This window comes from Rhododendron vialii, chromosome 7a, assembly GCF_030253575.1.
Source record: "Rhododendron vialii isolate Sample 1 chromosome 7a, ASM3025357v1".
Classification (NCBI taxonomy): Eukaryota; Viridiplantae; Streptophyta; class Magnoliopsida; order Ericales; family Ericaceae; genus Rhododendron; species Rhododendron vialii.
This window is the reverse complement of record NC_080563.1, coordinates 11,495,111-11,515,907: the sequence shown is the minus strand read 5'-3', so window position 1 is coordinate 11,515,907 and position 20,797 is coordinate 11,495,111. Positions and strand designations below refer to the sequence as shown.

Sequence of the window (20,797 nt, the reverse complement as noted above, 5' to 3'; positions counted from 1 at the left end):
AGGGAGCAAGATTTCAAACCTAGAATAAGCTAGAACATGGAAAATCCAATTATGAGGCAAGATCAGCCCATTCTCTCCTCTCAGAAGCTTTTTCAAGTGTCTAAAGAGCTGCCACACGTAGATTCACTCCTGGGCGGTGAGCAGATCAATGAAACAAGTCAAGAATGATCTAGTCCTGCCATTAGCCTTGAGGCCAAGCCTGAATTGCATGTTGCACCCGTTCTAGAACAAGAGGAATTGAATGAAGATGAGGAAACCGACAACAATCCGGGGCTTGATCATGATTCATTTGTAATCGGAGATCCCTCTCATCTCCCTGTTAATGAATGCCTTTTTGGCATTGTCCAAATTGCCAAAAGGCATTACAAGCATAGGCCAACTGTAGGCCTTAAAGTTATGGAACTATGCTTGCATTGGATTTATGAGGCACATCAAAAGCAGGTCTTATTCACTTGGCTTACGCAAAAACATCGTGGTTGTTAAAAAGGCTAAGTAGTCAATGAAAAGTCCTTTAAAGGCCGAACAAACATCTCTAAAATGTTCGGCCAAGGCCTATCAGTCATTGAATAGGCCCTATCAAAGTTTTTCTAAGCATTTTCCGCTGAGGTGAAGGTCTTTTCATTTCATTGAGCAGGCTTGAAAGTTCCAAGCAGAGGTTCAAGCCTTCTACTATATTTTTAATTCTTGTCTAGCCTTTTCATGATATTAAGGCTTCTATACAACCAAGTTTGGACACAGGTTTCATATTGGTGTAAACAGACCTTTTTGCTGATTTGAAGGCTCTTTAAGTTCTTTCTCTAGGCATGAACCACATTTCTAAGTATTCCAAGAAGAAGTTCAGGCCTTTCAACGTATTTCTAAACCTTTTTGTTTAGTCTTTTGTGGTTCAAGCCTAAAGACAGATCTCATATTGTCAAAGGTCTAAAGGTAACATGAAAAATGCCTAATGCCTACCAAGTCCATAGGCAAGGCAAGTAAAAGAAGGTATGTTAAAACAAGATTCAAGGTCTGTTTGGATCCTAAAAATATTTTTTTTATATACACGCCTTGATCCTAAAAGTAAAGAATCAAGGCATATATGAGGGTAATGTTTATACCCGTTTTTTGCACCAAATCTTGAACTAACACTGGAGAGCCAATTAATTTAGTATTAATTAAATTGGACCGATATTCATTAGTTTCTCGGGCTGAAAATTAATGGGCCACTAATTTTGTAATTTGGATTAAGACCCAATTAATTTTAGTCTTGAAACTTGGCCCATATTTTATTTTTCGGTTACCGGAGGAAATCCTAATTTGGAGTAGTTATGAAATTCTTCTAGAATCAAAATGGAAGGCTATTTGACTTTGTCACAATGACCCCATTATGCTTGGTTTACACGTGCAGTGGAGGAAAATCAGTAATGGGAAATTGCTACATAACCCCATGATCTAACTCAACTGCTGTGAACTGCTTGTAACCGCTAGTATGAACGAAAGGAAGGCCAACGTGGGAGGACACTTTGCAGTTTGTTGGGATGGCAGGAAGTTTCATCCGGACTTGGAACGGTTAGTGTTAATTTGTCTATAAATACAAGTTTAAGAGAAGAAAAATGGGTTCAATATATCAATTAATGCCCAGAGCTTTAAAACACTTTTCTATTTTCAACAAAATAGACTGTCGAGTACCTCGTACTCAAACCCATTCGAACTCACTCCTTCTAGTAATTTGAATTTTACTTTTCTTGTATTATTTTATTATTTCAGTAGAATAAAGTTTCCGATTTACGTTCCATTTCCTACGACTAAGAAAATTTTAAGTCCACAACTGTGTGGCAAATCATGAACCTCTTTGTAATCATTACCCGTTGGATCACACGCAATCACCTTACAAGTTAAGAAGTCACGTTTCATGGCAATCGTCATCCGAAGCTAGGTGCTACAAATCTTGGCACGTCCGTACTCAACCAACCAACGCCTGCAAACGCATCCGCGCCGTGCTCGGCGTACGTGTGTCAAAAACGAGAGTTTTCATCCCCTCAAACACCCCGTCAGCCATGCACGTTCTCTTCCGCCTCCTCGATCTGCCACTCCTCTTGCGTCGGCGGCGTCATCGATCGGCTTGTCTTCGGCAAGTCTGTCGCCATCATCAAACATCTCCATGGAAATCAACTCAACTGAAGGCTATACAGTGGACTGCTATGGACCGTTTCAACTGATAATCAACGTGGAACTTGAACAGTGTACGTCAAGTATTTACTGTTGTTCCACGTTGTTTGGTTTGATTCTTTCACTAGCTAGGTTGCTTTGAACCGATCGAGTTTTTTGGTATGGATCTGTGCTTATTGTTGTTCGCCGAGTTGATTGGGTGCTGAGTCGACTAATCAGTGAGCTCTACTGATTTTTGAAAGGAACGAATGATTTGTGTATTTTTTTTTTTTTTTTTGAAAGGGAATGATTTCTGTAATTTGGCAGAGTGGTGTATGTATTGTTTGAATTTTTTTTCCTTTGATGGTGATTAAACGCCGACAGGGAAAAATGTTTGTTTAGTGATGAAGAGATTAGGAACAGGAGGGATTTCTTGTTCATCTTCTTTTTTACTACCCCGCGTGCCTTGATGCGTGTTGCGCACTCATTTAATTTAATCAGCAGCTGTGTGAATTGTGTAATTTGGGAGCAGAATTCACAATTGTTTGTAGAATTCACACCTCATCTACAATATTCACATCCCCAAGAATTTTGCAAATGTGTGAATTCTGTAAATTGATATGAATTCTCTGGAGTGTAAATTCTTGTGAATAGATGTGAATTCTGTATAAAGATGTGAATTCTGCAAAATAGTGTGAATTCTTCGAAGAGGTAAGAAATTATGGGGTATAAAAAGTGACAAGAGCAAAATATTAAAAGCATTTTTAAAAAAGGTCAAGATAGGATAGCATAACAAAAAAGGGTTGGCAAGGAACCCTAACAAAAAAATGGGACCCGTCTGTCATTTCCCGATACAAATCAAGCACACCCGGAACCTAAATATACAACAAAGCCAAATATACAAATAGGCCCAAAAAAAACCCGTCCGACAGTACCGGACCCGCAAAACCCAAATCCACCCGGAACCCAAATATAATCGTTGCATATTCGGATGGGATTGGGAGATGCTGCCAAGCAGAGGTGCTTGGCAGCGGTGCCGAGCGCATCTCGGCCGTCCAAAAGTGTTTTGGATGGCCCGGATGTAAAGGTACCGAACGGATTTAAAAAAAAAGAAAAAGAAAAGGAAAAAGATGTTTCGATTCGGGCCGTTGATTCCGAGATGAACGGCCGGATTGGCCGCTCGGCACCCGCTCGGCAGGGGTGCCGCTCGGCAGGGTCCCCGGGTCCGTTGGGATGACTTACCATTACGATTGACAATATCTCTCAATCTCTAAAGCATCTCTTAGGTTTCCTCTGCTGGCGCCCTTCCTAGCTTCTTCCCCTCCCCTCCTCCAAGGGTCTCCCATGGCCTTTTCCGGTGACGGGAGGAGAGGGTTTTGCTCCTGTATAATCAAGGAGGAGAAGGTTGGGGCAGCTAACATTAAGTGATCATCAATAGAATTTTGTATCTATCTTAAAATTAATTGGCAAGGAGGACAGAGCTCTCAAGTGTTATTAAATGAACACACACTCTCAAACAATGTAGAACTATATTTCCTTTACTGGAACGTATTAGCTATATAAAATGGGATATGTATGATTTATACTCATTAGCACCCACAATCGATCATCTAACCTCATCTCTTAATTTGCAAATAATCTGCAATTTTACAAATTAAGCAACTATCCATCCAATAGATTTTTAGGAAATAGGTTCAATTTTTTTTATTAACTTACTAGCTAACGACATTAAACGAGCATATGTTAAATTCGTTAAAGTTAGTCTAATTAAAAGACTCTTTACATTATTATTATTAGATAGTACAAAATCAACAGGATCATTGAATGTCCAAACTTATCCACATGTGTGATCTTTAACTAACACAAGTTTATTCGCCTTTTTCATTTTTTAAGATATAGAAATTCTTCTTTGCTGATCAAAAAAAATTTATTCGCCTTTTTGTTCTTTAATACAAAATATTACTCTCTCCGGCCTAAATTGGATGTCAATTTTTGATAATCGTATCTGTAAAGACCCGGTATTTTTAATAAATAACAAAAATCATCAAAACAAAAATATTATTTTTGCTCGTTAGTTTATTAAATGCGAAAAATTATTTATGTCGTCACATGAAAATTTTTATTCCATAATCAATTGTGTGCGCATACGTGTCCGACGAGTAAATTCCTTATTGTGTGTATGTGTGTGCACTGAATCATTTTACCTAAACAATTTTACCCGGCCAAGTAATGTATAAATTTCTTCCATCCTTGTCTGCAAATTTCTTTTTCTCTTAGCCAATCAAAGTGTGACAACACTTAAGAGTAGTATTCTCTTTTAACCCTTAAATTAAAGCCCCGATCCTATTTTGTTTTTGGCCAAGGGTTCTTAACCAAACTCACCTTATAGCTGCCACCCCATTCTCTACAAAGAAATAGAACCCATTTTTCCCCGAACCCATTCTCGACAGAGGAGAGAGAGAGAGACGGTCACCACCTTCGGTCACCATCATCACCGCCACCTCCAGCCACCATTTCAACCTCTATTTTTAGCTTCAGAAAATAGCCTTTTTCAGTCACCGAAACAGCTCCAGAACCAGCCAGAGAATAGCCCTTTTCAACCTCGGATCGGCTCCGAAGCAGCCCGGAAAATTTGCTCCCAAAGCCAGTCCCAAATAGCCACAGAAATAGCCCGTTCCCGCCCCGAAACCTGCTGCATTTCAGTTCCTTAACAGCCCCGGAGAATGCATTGAAAATCAGTTCGTATCGGCACTGCCGAGCACCAATGCCGCACCTCCACTGCCGTACACACTACTACCACCGACGAGCTCTGCCGTCGCTCCGACCCGCCACCGAACCTCTCCGCCCTAACCGTTTGCCGAACGAGAGGTAGTCCGAACTCACCTCCCTAAATATATTTTATGTTCCATATTGATTGTTTCGTATTTCGGTATGAAAATAATCGAACCCGACGTTGCCGCTTGTAAGCCGGCCGAAACCCGCTGGATTTTCCGAAATCCATGGCCGCGGTGTCTGTTGGCCATGGCTACTGCTTTCTTTCATAAAATTGTTTTAGATTAATTACAGTTTAGCCCTCAAGTTAGAGAAGTTTATAAATTGAACCTTGAGTATTAAAGGTTAATACTATAAACCCCAAGTTATTTAGTTTCGATTAAATCCTAGTTTCATTGTGATCATGAATTATTTTGATACTGGCGATACTCCAAGATGATTAATAGTAAACGTAGATTTTAGTTGTGAAAAGGATAAGAGAAAATAAAAAGAATTACTTGATTTGTTTTAATTGCATAATTAATTTTACTACATGATTTGTTTTATCGCATGTTTTGTTATTATCGTAGAATTAATTATTGTTAGCATGTTCGTAAAAAAAAAAATATTGAATTGTGTGAAATGTTATTGTATTGATAGATTGGCCAAATAGGTTCCCGGGATTGGTTGCGATGTGCGGATTTAACATATTAGACGTGAAAGTAAGTTTAAAGGAAAATGGATAATGTGATAAGCTGTGATTGTGATTCCGGACAAGGAATCCGGGGTTTGAATTGTTAGAGTTTGATTGGTGGTGAATTTGTGAATTGTTGGTTTACGGAACCCTGGGTACGGCATGGTGGTGGTCGGCTCTCGGATGTTGGGACGGGACATAAGGGTGGCATTGTGCTTGCGTCACAACCCGGGCTAGACGGCGCTTGAGCGTTGCCGGTGAAGTTCAACCCGGCCTAGACGGCGCTTGAGCGTTGCCGGTGAAGTTTTATCCGAACTTATGGTTGCGGATGAGATACCCAGGTATATAACTTAGGTATCTTTCATCCGGATCTGGAAAAGGGGAGTCGGACCACACCAGTGTTTGTGCCAAAGGTTATGGGTAGGAACGGATCTGTGGATAAGATCTGAGATTTCACTTAGGTTAAAGAATAGTGATGAAATAATGGATTTGTTATCTTCTGATGTTATTTTTATTGCATTCCTATTATATATCTTGTTGCTTGTAAGTTATGGGTTCGGGTGGGTTTTGGCTATTGAGCGTCATCGCTCACGGTACTATGTTGCCCTGGTGACTCGAACGCCAGGTACCGAAGACGGAACAGAAGTGTCGTATGATTGGATAGAGTTCAATCCTATTGAGGAAGAAGCTGAAAACCTCGGTTTCCGCGCACATAGTCGCTCTGATTAATTTAAGTCAACTTTATTTTGAAAGCTTCTAAGTTTATTTGAAAATTGTAATATTTTGATTTATTCGAAATGGTTGTAATATAATGACATATGCTTTTGAATTTGTGACATAGTAAATCTATGAAATTCTTTTGTGAAAATAATCTTTGAAATGTTTATTAATGTCTCCGAATTTTCGGGGCGTTACATATCAATTTTAATTCTTTATATTTTTTAATATAGATCTCAAAAAAATATGCAATATGAGTCTTGTACATAATTTTCGATTAGTTCTATTATACATAATTTTCAAACCATGAAAAACAATATAGATTGAAAGATATAAAAGCGATAAAAAATGACACGAGTTCCATAAATTGTTATCATTTTTCGGAGGGAGGGAGTACAAATTAAGTCCAAAGGCAAAAACACCCGCCCTTAAAAGTCATTTTCTCACAATGCTATATAAGTACATGATTACCGAAAGCACTTACATAAACCAGTCAGTGCTTTCTACTTCTTTTTTTATTACTCAAGTGTGGAGAACTTCTTTTTTCTTGTTCTATAAGCATGGCTTTAATGCTGATTCTCACCCTCATTTGCATCTTCAATTCTTACCCCACCATGGGTGAGACAGTAAAAACCCTATTTACGAGCCAAGTTTCGAAAGAGCAAAGCACTTTAGAAACCTACATTGTCCTTGTAAATGTTCCAGACAAACAAGAAGCCTTTGGTCGTGAAGCTGTCAAAGCATATTACAACTCATTTTTGCCCTCAGCTTCCCGCATGGATTATACCTATCATAACGTCGTTAACGGATTCGCAGCCAGATTGTCCGCGGAGGAAGTTAAGGCCATGGAAAAGATGGACGGGTTCGTGTCGGCTTGGCCCCAAAAAGTGTGTACTTTACACACAACTCACAGCCCCAGCTTCTTGGGGCTGCAACAAAATTTAGGGGTCTGGCTGGGCGCAAACTATGGGAAGGAAGTAATTATCGGGCTTTTGGACAGCGGAATCACCCCGGATCATCCATCGTTTAACGACGAGGGAATGTCGCCTCCGCCTGCTAAATGGAAAGGGAAGTGCGATTTTGAGGGGAAGGCGTGCAACAAAAAACTCATTGGAGCAAGGAGCTTCGGGGGCGATAACTTGCCTCCGATCGATGAAGTCTTACATGGGACCCACACCTCCAGCACAGCTGCCGGAAACTTTGTCAGTGGTGCAAATGTGTTTGGACAGGCCAACGGCACAGCCTCCGGGATGGCGCCCCTTGCCCACTTGGCCATGTACAAAATCTCTGGCAAATCTTCGAGACTTGAATCTGTCATTTTGGCCGCAATGGACGCCGCAGTGGAGGATGGTGTCGACATTCTCTCTCTCTCCCTTGGGGTTGGGAACGGCTCCATGCCTTTCTATAAAGACAGCGTTGCGTTGGGCGCATTCGGTGCCACACAGAAGGGCATTTTCGTCAGTTGCTCAGCCGGTAACGAAGGTCCAATCAACGGTTTGTTATTTAACGGAGCTCCGTGGATTCTCACAGTTGGTGCAAGCACCATAGACAGAAGCATAAGAGCCACGGTCGTACTAGGAAACAACGAGGAATGCGACGGCGAGTCCTTGTACCAGCCCACTGATTTTCCTGCAACCTTGTTGCCACTTGTTTACGCCGGAGCAAACAGTCCGGACTCTGCTTTGTGCGGGGCGGGATCTCTGGACAACACCGACGTCAAAGGAAAGGTAGTTTTGTGCGTGGTGGGTGGCGATATGGCGGGAGTTACTGTGAAGGATGCAGGCGGTGCCGCCATGATTCTCATGAACCAAGAGATACAAGGGTATACTATTGAGCTAGACGCCGCTCATAATCTACCCGCAACATATCTGAGCTACGCTGCCGGAGTAAAGATCCTAGAGTACATGAATTCGACAGCTACTCCCATGGCCACAATCGCATTCAAGGGAACCTTCATTGGAGGCAAAACAGCACCTATGGTTAGTTATTTCTCATCTAGAGGCCCGAACCTCGCAAGCCCGGGCATCTTAAAACCCGACATCATCGGGCCCGGAGTGAACATTCTAGCTGCCTGGCCATTCTCTGTCGAAAACAAGACCGATAAGACGAAATCGATCTTTAACATGATTTCTGGCACCTCCATGTCTTGTCCTCACCTTAGCGGTATTGCTGCCTTGGTCAAGAGCGTGCACCCGGACTGGTCGCCAGCGGCTATAAAATCCGCAATCATGACCACCGCAGATTCGCTAAACCTCGACCAGAAGCCCATTGTCGACGAAAGGATGCTGCCCGCGGACCTGTTTGCTACCGGTTCAGGCCATGTCAACCCGTCAAAAGCCACTGATCCAGGACTTGTTTATGATATTAAACCGGATGATTACATACCTTACTTGTGTGGTTTGAATTACAGTGACCAACAGGTTGGGATCATTACAAAAAGCAAAGTGAACTGCACGGAGGTAGGAAGCATACCTGAAGCGGATCTAAATTATCCATCTTTTGCCATCACTCTGGGTTATACTGATCAGACGTATACAAGGACAGTGAGAAATGTCGGGCCGGCCGGTGGTTTTTCTTACCGCTCTGTCATTGTTCAACCAGTGGGTGTTACCGTGACTGTTGACCCTGAGACGCTCGAGTTCTCAGAGGTGAACCAGGAATTAACTTACAAAGTGACATTTAGCCGCTCAACCGGCCCGGCCCTAGCGGCCTATGTCGACGGATTTTTTCGCTGGGCATCAGTTAACAACAAATACGTTGTTAAAAGCCCGATTTCCGTTAAGCTGGTGTGAGGAACTGTTGTAGAGGATAATATTGTCTTGTGATATTTGCATGTGAGTGGGGCCATGTGTTTGTGTGTGTGTGTTCAATTGCTACGAGAGAGAGAGAAATGTGTAAAGAGTATAGTGATAAGTTTAGCTTGTTTCCTCTATGTAACACTTCCTGGTGCAGTGTTAGTATTTTTTCTCTTTGTACTTTGTCATAAAAAAAGTATTTTTATTATTTTTGTATTTTAAACACTTTTAAGAGACTACGCTCATTCAATTTAGTTTTAGCCGCATAGTGATGATTCATTAGAGCGTCTTGAATCAAGTTTTATATCTTCATTTTAGAGACCAAATTTCTATATTGGTGGGAGATTTCGTAATTTATCTCATCTTTTCTTCAACTTTTTGTACTTTATCAAGAATCTTGGAGAGTCTAATCGTCTTTTTTAAAGACCCAAAAGCTTCAAATTTCCAAAAAGACAATGGATTCCTTCAAAATTCCTTCATAAAATATAAAAAAAATTTAAAAAAAAGCAATAAATTATAAAAATCTTTCCTCAATATAGAGTTTTGGTCTCTAAATGACCCATTGTACAATGTGAGTCTGGTAGTAGGGTATCTTTTCCTGCTGTGTAGTTCAAGCTTCAAAGGCCAACAGCCCTCCATAGGAGTAGTAATAATGAGGTGAATCTGGGAACTGAATTTGACGAGATCCTATCGAATCCTGTGAAGCCTGCTGCGGTGGACTTATTCGGTGGAGCTGATGTCATTTTGCGGTTGGTGCACAGCCATTTACACTACCAATAAATTACAATAACAAACACTTATACATATAAACAAACAAACAATATCTCTCACATTAAGCGTGAGGTGGTTGTAGACTTATTGGTGTGAAAATATCTGCAATAATCAACAAATGTGGCTTGACAAATGGTCCAGGCTAAAATGGTCCCGTTTCAACTTCCAAACAAAATGCTCTGTGTCTTCACTCTTGTTTGGATAACACCGATGTGGTAGGAAAAAAAACGAAAGAAGGGAAAACTCATGTGCAGTAGGGTTCTCAGTTGTTGATATTGATAGTGATAAGGTACTGTGTGGTCTCGAACTCAGTTTCGGTTCGAAGCCAAGCGAAACCCAATCTTATCTTTTGTGAAAATTATATGTACTAAAAAATAAACCCGTGTTATGCATGGCGATTTACACCACCAATAAATCTACAACCACAAACAAAATGCTCTATATGTTCACTCTTGTTTGGATAACAACGATGTGACCGATAGGAAAAAAATGAAAGAAAAGAAAACTCATGTGTAGTAGGATTCTCAATTGTTGATAGTGATAGTGATAAGGAGTGATAAAGTACTGTGTGGTCTCAAACCCAGTTTCGATTCGAAGCCAAGCGAAACCCAATCTCATCTTTTGTGAAAATTATATGTACTAAAAAATGAAGTGGAAATGATTTCTAAGATCATATTTCCCTACCACAATTGATGATAGGTAAAATACTTTGATTGACTAGATGCAGGGCAGTGTGCAAAGCACGCCGTCGTGCCTGTTGTGGAGATCTATTTGTGGTCGTTTTTAATATTCTACATGTAGTTGCTCGTAGCAGAAGTCATATGCATTAGTTTGACCAAGTATTTGATCATACAATCCCTTTGTATCCTAATGCCAAGCCAGTCAAGCAGAAACTGAGGAGAATGAGGAATAAAAAACGTTGAGAATAAAAGAAGTAGAGAAGCAGCTAAAGGCAGGATTTCTTGTAGTGACGGAATACCCCGAATGGTTAGCCAACATAGTTACTGTCCCGAAAAAGGATGGCAGAGTTCGCATGTGCATGGACTTTCGCGACCTCAACAAAGCCAGTCCATGAAGATTCTCCCTTTTCTTACGTGCAGATGAAGACTCCTTTCTTCGCTTTATAAGCAAAAAAAGCTCTCTAAGGGCATTTCTTTTTCCTTAAACCGAAGACTTTTGAAATGCCTCTTTTTAGAATATCCCGCCATTGCATTGCGAGTTAAAAGTGAGAAAAGTCTTGTAGTTCTTTTCAAAGTTATAGTGATCTGGATATTGAATTTGATCCTACAAATTAGGAAGATTTTATTTAGTAGTGTGTGTTAGTTGTGTAGGGATGGTGTGGTTTTTGTTTTGAATTACAAATTGCATGAAGGTATAGGAGAAGGTTTTTTACTTTGTCAGGGCTGGTACTTTTTTGGCACAGTAGTTGCACCAAAAGTCTCCATTTTCGTATGCATTTGTTGCTCTCTTGCAGATTGAGCAAGTCAGGTAGTAGAAGCTTTGAGCGAAATCGGTGACCTTTGCTATGCCTTGGACATTTAGGTAATGTGTCTGCATATGAAGAGTATGAAAGCAATGTTAAGGGTATTCTGAACACAATTTTAGGTTGAAATGGATCAAGTTTGTTAAAATAGACATTATCTTATATGCATATTATCTCAGGAATTTAATAAAATATTTTAGTCTGTAGAAGGCCTACAAATCATGACTATCTAAACAAAATAGATACCATATGCAAAACCTTTCAGTATGGATCAATGGAATAGCTAAGTTATGCTTATTGATAGTTTGCTAATGCACTGCAACATGTGCCTAAGGTGGCTCTCAGTGTAAAAGAGATCAGCACTGAAAATGTAGCAGATATGTGTAGTCTAGTTAAACATGCATAGTATAAAGAGATGCTACATGCATGGACTGATTTTGAATTGCATGGATCTTTAACTGGTGAATGCATCTTGGCTCTAAGCGGCAGTCAGGGCACTATTATATCAGTGAGTGCATGTTGTTGATTCTTGTATAGAGCTGTAACTAAAATATAATCTATGGTGACGATGAGTTTGTTATAATGGATGATGTAATCTGATTGGGAAAATTTGAAAATATCTGCAGAATTGAGTAGGGCATGTGAAAGATATGAGCTACTTTCCGGGGCCAATGATACCAACCAGAGCAGGAAATATGACCAGTACCTAGAATAGTGCCTAAATTATCATGACATGAATGATACGCGCTCACAAAAAAAGTTTGTTGCAAACATATATGATCTCATTCTAGATCATCAACTGGGAAAAAATGTATTATCGCAATTGTTGGAAAAGATGATACCACATGGCCATTGTGTATAGCAGGGAATACTTCTATTCTTATAGTTATGTTTTCTTGCAGGGAATATTTCCAAAGTGGAAAAAACTACTTCGATAATTGTAGCATACGATTAACTTACTTGACTGCCTTCCCCAACTCAGAGTGAAGGATCAACTTGAGGTGCAGGTTGTTTTTCCTAACTCTTGACGTTCAAAACCAGCGTCACAACACAAGTATGATGATGGACAGCCTGAAAAAGCTTGAAGGTTTCACTTGAGGTGGTTGAAGTTCTGTTCTTTCCTAGTTCAGTTCAGTTTAGTTCTAGATTCATTCCAACCCAGGCATACCCATTTTGAGTGCTGCCTTTGAGGATGTCCCCCTAGACTATTGATACGCATCTAAGATTGTTTGATCGTGGTGCTTAAGTCCGTTAGTTAGAAGTGCTTTTAGCTATTATTGTCGTTTTTAGTCAATATTGCTCGTAAGGTAGTTTGTTCAGTGTTTCAGGCAAAACGCCCTTAAAAGGCGTATTTTGAGTGCAAAGTCAACCCCCAAGTTAATTCAAGAATCATCGCTCGGTGGAACTTGTGCCAAAGTGACCAAAGAACGAAGGCGAGGAGCATCGGGCAAGCCAACGGTCGTCAGGTGTCAAGATTGGGAGGCTGGCTTGAAGAACCAGAGATAAGCATTCTGTATCGATATGGATTTAAGGTGTATCGATACGCGTTTGTTACTTTTCCAAGTAGAGCTCCCCGTATCGATACGGCCATAATCTGTATCGATACGGGATTGTTACGGGAGATTGGCCTTTTTAGCTTAACGATGTGGTATTGATACTTTGCTTATTCTGTATCGATACGGAGAGCCTTCGACCAGATATTTTGCTACTTTTTGGGCTTTCCATTTATGGAATACTTGCCTTTTATAGTATGTTTTTAGATATTTGAGGAGAGAAGAACCCATTGTGTATAAATAGGGGTCTCCTCTCTCCCTTTTGTATCTAGATCTTTAATAGCTTTTATTTTTCCTCCATTAATGGTCTTTTAAGTTTTTCAAGTTATTTCTTTAAGAACTCAAGTAAGTAATTCTCGTTTGTTAATTTCTCGTTTATTAAAGTTGTTCCTACGGACTAGATCTTTTATAATATCAAGTTTGTTTTCGTTTTTATCGGTTAAAAGTCATGTTTCGTTTTTATGCTTTCTTCCATGCTTTAGCTATGTGTGAGTAGTTGATAGGCCAAGTCTCGGGGTAATCTTTCCCGAGGACTTAGGTGGTTATTTGGTTCTCAAACCTTCGGGCTTAAAATCTTGGTTTTCGAAATTTCATTAACCTAGCCTTTTTGGTCTAAGCGAGGCGTGTTAACTCCTTGGTATGAAGTTTAGTCAAGTGGTCTTGGCAAGCGACATATTGAGGGCTCGTGGCCCCCTATGTGTTAGATACATTAGCAAAAATAGGTTGATTTAATTCCGGTTAATCACATCTTCCAATAAATGTAGTCTTTTACAGTTAAATCCTCCGGGCGTGAGCACGCGGTCGTGACTCTCGCCTGAGTTATAATTGAGAACCGGTAACGGCTTAAGTCAGGGGTTAGACGATCCCCAGACTTGCCTCCTTTTAGTTTATTAAGCGTTATCCTAGTCTTTTGCTTGGCAATTTTCATCGTTTCAAAGCAAAACTAAGTTGGCCGTCTTAAACGCCACAATCCTCCATATAAAACCTACAATCCAAACTAGCTATATTTCGATTCTCTGTGGGTACGATCCCGGACTTTCGGATATTATGCTATCGACGACCTAGCCCTATGCTTGGGGTGTTTCAACCTTATTGGAAGGCGAGGTTTGAAGGCGAAGCAACTATTCGGAGAAGACTCTTGTCGCCTCATTAAGAATTAGAACGGTGTGCAAAGCTTTCAACATTCACTATGCTACATGCTACGCGGCTCTATTCATTTTATCATTCAATACACATAGAGAAGAGAAGAGGAAAAAACCTGTACTCTAATAAAACCAGGAAACACTCTTTCTAAAAAATCCACTACCTGGCAGCTCTATGTATTAGCGCTAGAAACGTTGGTAGTCTCAAATCCGTCCCTTCCCCACTCTTTATTGGCACTGGGGTCTTAGTGGTCCAAGATATATAATAAAACCATCAGTATGAGTAACATAAGCATGATACTTTTTCCCAACATTTGGAGTCTAACACCCTTGCAATATTCTTGGGATACTTTTTGTGTCCCCCAACGTGTTGTGTCCACGATTTTTTTGAAAATTTGTGTGTTGAGGTATCGGAAAGAAGACAGTGCTAAAGGGAAAGCTCTTGGTCCAAATAATATTACTACTCTAGTATTCTAAAGCTTAAGGCATTGAGCTAGAAAACAGAAACTGAACTATAATGCTTGCCCCTTTGTTGGGGATTTGTGGAGTATTTGGGTCTTTCTTTGTTTTATTTTTCTGCAAGCTGTGGCTTCTTTGATTGCTGCTCTTTGGTTTTTTGACTGTCTGTTGCTGTGCGTGTGTGTCTAATTTGGGCTGTTTTCTTAAGGATTGGTGATTTTTGAGTTGAGTCTGCTGTTCTCTTTTGTACATTTGGGGGTATGGTATGTGTCTAACTCTTTCTATTGAGTCTTGTGTCGTGGCTCAGTGGTTCTTCGCATTTATTCAACTATCACAATAGTTTATGTCACACCCTCGATTTTAAACATAATAATAAATGAATTTACATAAATAAAATCTCACAATTATTCGTACGATACCCCAAAATAGGTTAACGTTTCCATGAGGTTACATCCTTGGCTCCGAGGCCCAAATCGTCATAATTACCAAATGTCAAAAGAGAGTTAAGAACTTACAATATTCCTTAGTCAAAAGATTTACAAATAGTGTTACAAAGACATCTTCCAAAAATAGATTTACAAAGATGGCTAAATAACCCTTCAATGTTAGCTTTCAAAAGAATATTCACTTCCATGCACTCCAATCATGATTCTATTGCCCTTGGTTAGTACCTGAAAGATAATGTAAGGTTTGAGCTACACTAGCCCAGTAGAAAGCTCTAATCTAGCAATGTATGCAAATGAAACGTAGGAGTGATCACATGATAAACAAGGTAACAAGTCTTGATGAATGGGTAACAACGACAATTCAAAATCCAATACTCAGTTCAGTACTAACTGTATGACTCAATGAGTAACCTTTCAAGCACCATGGGTCCAAGTGTTTTTCGTACAAGTGTCTTGAGCCGAAGCTCCTGCCGGGCTTATTAAAGAACCCCAAAGTCCTCTACCAGGCACCTTACCCGATGGGAGGTCCTGAAGTATAAAACATGAGCATATAGCTCCTGCCGGGCTTGTTAAAGAACCCCAAAGTCCTCTGCCAGGCACTCACCCGTCGATGAGTCCTGAAACATTCTTGTCGTGTCCGTAAAGTTTCGAAATCCTTTTTCCAACTAGTCCGTACCGTTCAAATCCAACTTTGGTTTATAAAGCGATTTTCGTAAATCACGATCAAATGAGTATTAGGGTCTTGGATACATCCAACGAAGTCATTAGGTGCGAGTAATCATGTAAAATATCTTTCGAAAAGTATTAGAGTAGGTTGGAATTGATTGGGAACCAAAACGGTAAAAAATGAAGCAAAATAGTGAAAGCTGGAGATAAGCAACAGGTATCGATACCTAACACAAAGGTATCGATACCATTTGGTCAAAAATGGTTCCAGACACAAGGGTATCGATAACAATGGCAAATGGTATCGATAACAAGTGATTTTCTGGGTTTTTGAACACAAAGGTATCGATAACAAATGCTAAGGTATCGATAACAGAGGCTGTTCGAGTAGAATTTCGGCAGATTTTCATGGGTTTCTCGACAACAACAACTTCAACAACAACAACAAAAACGATCAAAGACACCAATCAAGCTACACGAAACAAGTCATAAACATATATTGAAAGTTAGAACTCCCTACCTCAAGATTGAAGAACGAATTTGAATGATTTTCCAAGCCCTAACTCCAAACTTTGAAAACGGAAGGATTACGCCTCCACCGAGCTCAAACCGGCGATATACGGACTGAAATATGCGAATGGGTGAAGGATTTGAGGTTGTTTTGTGGGGGGTTTTGGGTGATTTGGGTGGAGTTTGAGTGGGAGTGAGTGAGAGAGGGAGGGACCGAGAGATGGAGAGAAGGGAAAATGAATTCCCTGCCTCTCACCCTACACACTTATATGCACACCTCACACATTTACCCCTAAAATGCAACATTTCATCACATTAGCCCCAATTCTCAATAACTCAAATCAATTTCCTCCTTTTATTTCTTATAAAACATTTCAATGGATTTTATAAATTTACGGGTCTTTACAGTTTACATTACAGCTACATATCAAGATCACCAAGTTTGAGTCTATTTTTTAGCTGTCTAGATCAGATCAGTGCAGAAAACATGGCAAATATCATTAGCCTAGTGTAAATGAGCAAAATGGTTGATTAGCAATAGATTAAATTCTGAGTTTTCTTATAATAACCAAAAGTCAGTGGTAAAGGAAAACTTGGTCGAAATATTGTTACTACTTTAATATTCTAAAGCCTAAGGCATTGAGTTAGAAAGTAAAGACTTAAGTAGTAGATCTATGAAAAGACAAAATGGGACTTTTTCCTACAGAAAGCTATTAGATTAAGAATATAATTCTTGTTCAGTGTTGTTTGTTTTGTTCCATATATGCACACATACACACAGATTTGCAGTACGGAGACTTTATCGGAGCTCACGTATTGATGTTGGACACTTCTTGGACACCAATACTCTCGGGACACATGTCCAACACTTCTCCTAGAGTGTCCTATTTTTTCCCCAATATTTGGGGTCTAATACCCTTGCAAGACTCTTGGGATTCTTTCTGTGTCCCCCAACATGTTGTGTCTACATTTTCCGAAAATTTGTGTATTGGGGTGTCAAAGAGAATGAGTTCTTAAAGTTTAGTTAGATTAAGTATATTATCGTTGTTCAGTGCTCTTTGTTTTGTTCTATATCTGCACACACACACACATATTATATAGTACGGATACTTCGTCGGGCTCACGTATCGGTGTTAGACACTTCTCGGACACCGACACTCTTCGGGCACTCTCCAAATACGTATCCAACACATTTCCTAGAGTGTCCTGTTTTTTTTTTCTAAGAGATACCATATGCATGCATTGAATTTATGAGATAATAAATTCAAAAAATTGATCAAATAAACATTCATGCTCTCAAAAGATAGTAAATAGAACAAAATTGATAAGAAATGTAGAAATTTAAAGCATCATTTAAATATCGCAGAGATATATATTTCATGTCAAAGTTAATGTACTAATACACGAAAACAATACATGTACAGAAGAAGAGAAGAATACACGTACTAGGAAGCCAGAGTATTGAAGATTACTCAACGGAAGTTCAATTATTGAAGAGTTGGCCGGTGTAGTAGCAGATCAGATTCACAGCTTTGTTGCATCAGCTAGATGAAAAGCTGAGTGTTTGAGACAGATTCTTTTGTGCAAGGAGTGACATGACTGTAGGATTCTAAAATTGAAGAGGTGGAGTTACAAAATGGAGAATCAACTGATAGATGAAAAACATGGCAAAGGTTAAGGGGCTGCACGGTTAAGGTAAAGTAAGAAAGTTGTATTGCTCAAGAGACAAACGTACAAAGGGGGGAAATCAGAACTTATTGCTCAAGAGCTAAAACTTGAAAGTGGAGGCTTTAAGGGGTGCAATCAAAAAGTGGCAAATGGCAAGCTTTTGTAAAGAAGAAATCAAAATATATTTTGTCTTTAATTATGTATTTTTTTGGCGTGATGTTTTGATCTGATCTAAGGTGGGTTTAAGTTATTTTTAATGGTATTCTATGGTAATTAGGCTAGAGATTTGTATTCTCTTCATTAGTGTGGATTTTTAAGTTATTTTTAATTGTACAACTTAGCCGCCTGGAGCAAAGTACATTCAGTGTGCATTTTGCATACATTATCTATATTTTCCAGTTTTCGTGTAATCCTCCTTCTTCTTCTTCTTCTTTTTTTTTTTTTTGGGGGGGGGGGGGAAATTCCTGAAGCTGGAGTGGCATGTGCCACACCCCCACCAAGTAGCTCCGCCCTTGATTATGATGATAAAAATGTCCAATCTTGTCAAATAAGTAATGGAAACCTTGACCGCAAGTCAAGTCCTTAATTTCACGGGTGATCCTCGTTTCTCTCGTGCTATGTGCTACGATTGAAAGAAAAACTGAACCCGTGCTATTTACACTATCAATAAATCTACAATCAGGGGCAAAGCCAAGATTCGAACATGGAGGTGGCACCCAAAAAGGTTAATATAATCCCTCCATTCCATAAAGAACACCACCTGCGAAACCCGAGAACCTAAAAAGAATATGTTGTTCTTCAAACAAATTCAAACTTTTTGGAAAATATTTGCAAGAACTCGTTAAAGGAACTCGTTATTTGTACACATATGTAAATCAACATATGTGTGAATTCACACACTTATCATTATCCGCAAAGAAACATGTCTAAAAATACTAAATTTATGGAAGAAATTTAATGTCTAATGTTGATAAAAAGATAATGTCCAAATGGGTCACGCCACTCTTCAATCAGTGGAAAAAATTAAAAAGCTTGTGGTCTACAAATATTGTGGGATTAAATCCAAAAATTTAGAAAGAGAGAGGGAGAGAGGTCTGAAAGGAGTTTATAGACAAAGGAAAACATAAAACACTGTTGCAGCAGGGAATCGAACTCCCGTGCCCATAAGGGGAGATTCCATGCCATACGTCTTGACCAACCAGAACTACAAGAAAAATTACATTAGGCGACGAACGAAAATAGTCACAAATTGCATGTTTTTGGTCAAAAATGATATAGGTTACGAAAAATATTTTGTCGAATAAAGATTGTCGAGGATTCCTACCTGTTGACAAAATCTATTTTTCGTCACCTATTGTGCCTTTTGCTAAAAAAATATTTCGTCACCAAAAAGTGAATAATTTGTGATGAAATTTTTTTCCTCACCTATTATGCTTTTTGACTTTGAAAATTTTTGTCATAAATTATTCTTTTTGGCAATGAAAAAATTCGTCACTGATTCGGTGACGAAATTTTTTGTTGCAAAAGACGTTTTCGTATAAAAAAAAATCCCTCTTTCTTGCTCCTGCTGGGTTTCAAACCCAAGTCCCCTGAGTTTTTCATCCAAGCTTCAACCAACTGCACCACACACACTTTCCAATACATATTTGAATATCTAATATATGAGTTAGGTTCCGGTGAGGGATTCCTCATTTTATTAAAATGCGGGACTCCTCTTCCCGATTGAATTTCGATGATCCGAGCCGCTCAAAGTGATCAGAACGTGATTTTAAGGGTCCTTGTGAGAAATCAGCAAAAAAAATGACTGGGAAAAGCTTCATCCGAGCAGTTTTCATTGTACGATTCAAAAAAAACTGCTCGGATGACGCCCTTCCCGGTCATTTTTTTTGCTGATTTCTTGCGGAGATCCTTAAAATTACGTTCTGCACACATTGAACGGTTCACATTTTTAAATTTGATCGGGAAATAAAAGTTCCTCATTTTAACAAAATGAGAGATCCCTCACTTGAAAATTCCTCTCTAATATATAACATATATGTTTAACATGAAAATATATTTCGAATGTAGTTTTGAATTTTTAAACATTAAAATTAGCAATTTTGATAAACATGAAAGTTGTAGGCATTTGAGTTATTGCTCAAACTCAATTTAAATTATTTCAATCGGAGTTCTTAGTAAAGAGTTATGTCCGAAATATATTTAGTGACAAAGTGCAATTTATAAATTTCATCACCAAAGGTACCCATTTGTCGACAAAATATATTTTTCGTCGCCGAAAGCATTAAAATGGTGACGAAAATATTTTTCGTCACCAAAGTTTAACATTTGGTGACGAAAAAAATATTTTCATCACCAAAGTTAAGCATTTGGTTACGAAAAAAATATTTCGTTACTAAATTGGCCCCATTTGGTGACAAAATATATTTTTTGTCACCAAATGATTATCTTTGGTGATGAAAAATAATTTTGTCACATTTTTTAAGCTTTCGGCGACGAAAATTGTATTTCGTCGCCAAATGGATACCTTTGGTGACGAAAATATTTTTTCTGTCGCTAAATAGGTATAATTTGTGACAAAATTATTTCTTCACGAAAGTTGTCAAAACAGCGACAAAATTAAATTTCGTCGCCACTTTTTTGTCACCAAATTTCATTTTTCTTATAGTGCAAAGTGGGTAACATTTTGTGAAAATACTTTCACATATTTATATTTACTGTATCCTATATATATATATGGTATTTCTGGAATGGGCCGGGGGTGGCACGTGCCACTCCCCCACTTACAAGCTCTGTCCCTGTCTACAACCACAAACACAAACACTTACACATACTATACAAACAAACAAATAATATCTCTCACATTAAGCGTGTAATGTCAGAGATATTTGTTTTGTTTGTATGTATGCATGAGTAAATGTTTGTAGTTGTAGACTTATTGGTGTGGAAATATCTGAAATAATCAACAAAGGTGACTTGACAAATGGTGTAGGCTAAAATGGTCCCGTTCCAACTTCC

General features: G+C 39.0%; 1 protein-coding gene and 1 long non-coding RNA gene across 2 annotated transcripts; one reads left to right on the top strand and one right to left on the bottom strand.

The window, feature by feature from the left end:
* The first annotated feature begins 6,752 nt into the window (after positions 1 to 6,752).
* LOC131331859 (subtilisin-like protease) lies at positions 6,753 to 9,300 on the top strand. The gene has a single exon (XM_058365799.1). It carries the CDS (start codon positions 6,850 to 6,852, stop codon positions 9,079 to 9,081), a length of 2,232 nt encoding a protein of 743 aa, XP_058221782.1. The 5' UTR covers positions 6,753 to 6,849; the 3' UTR covers positions 9,082 to 9,300.
* A 1,815-nt stretch (positions 9,301 to 11,115) lies between these two features.
* Positions 11,116 to 18,079, bottom strand: LOC131331858 (uncharacterized). Its single transcript, XR_009201541.1, has 3 exons — positions 17,561 to 18,079; positions 11,249 to 11,406; positions 11,116 to 11,139 (listed from the first exon to the last, which is right to left on the bottom strand). It is a non-coding gene; the product is annotated as an uncharacterized LOC131331858 (long non-coding RNA).
* Positions 18,080 to 20,797: the final 2,718 nt, after the last annotated feature.

Coding starts and splice junctions, on each gene's coding strand:
- LOC131331859 (XM_058365799.1), top strand. CDS start 6,850: ATGGCTTTAATGCTGATTCTCACCCTCATTTGCATCTTCAATTCTTAC.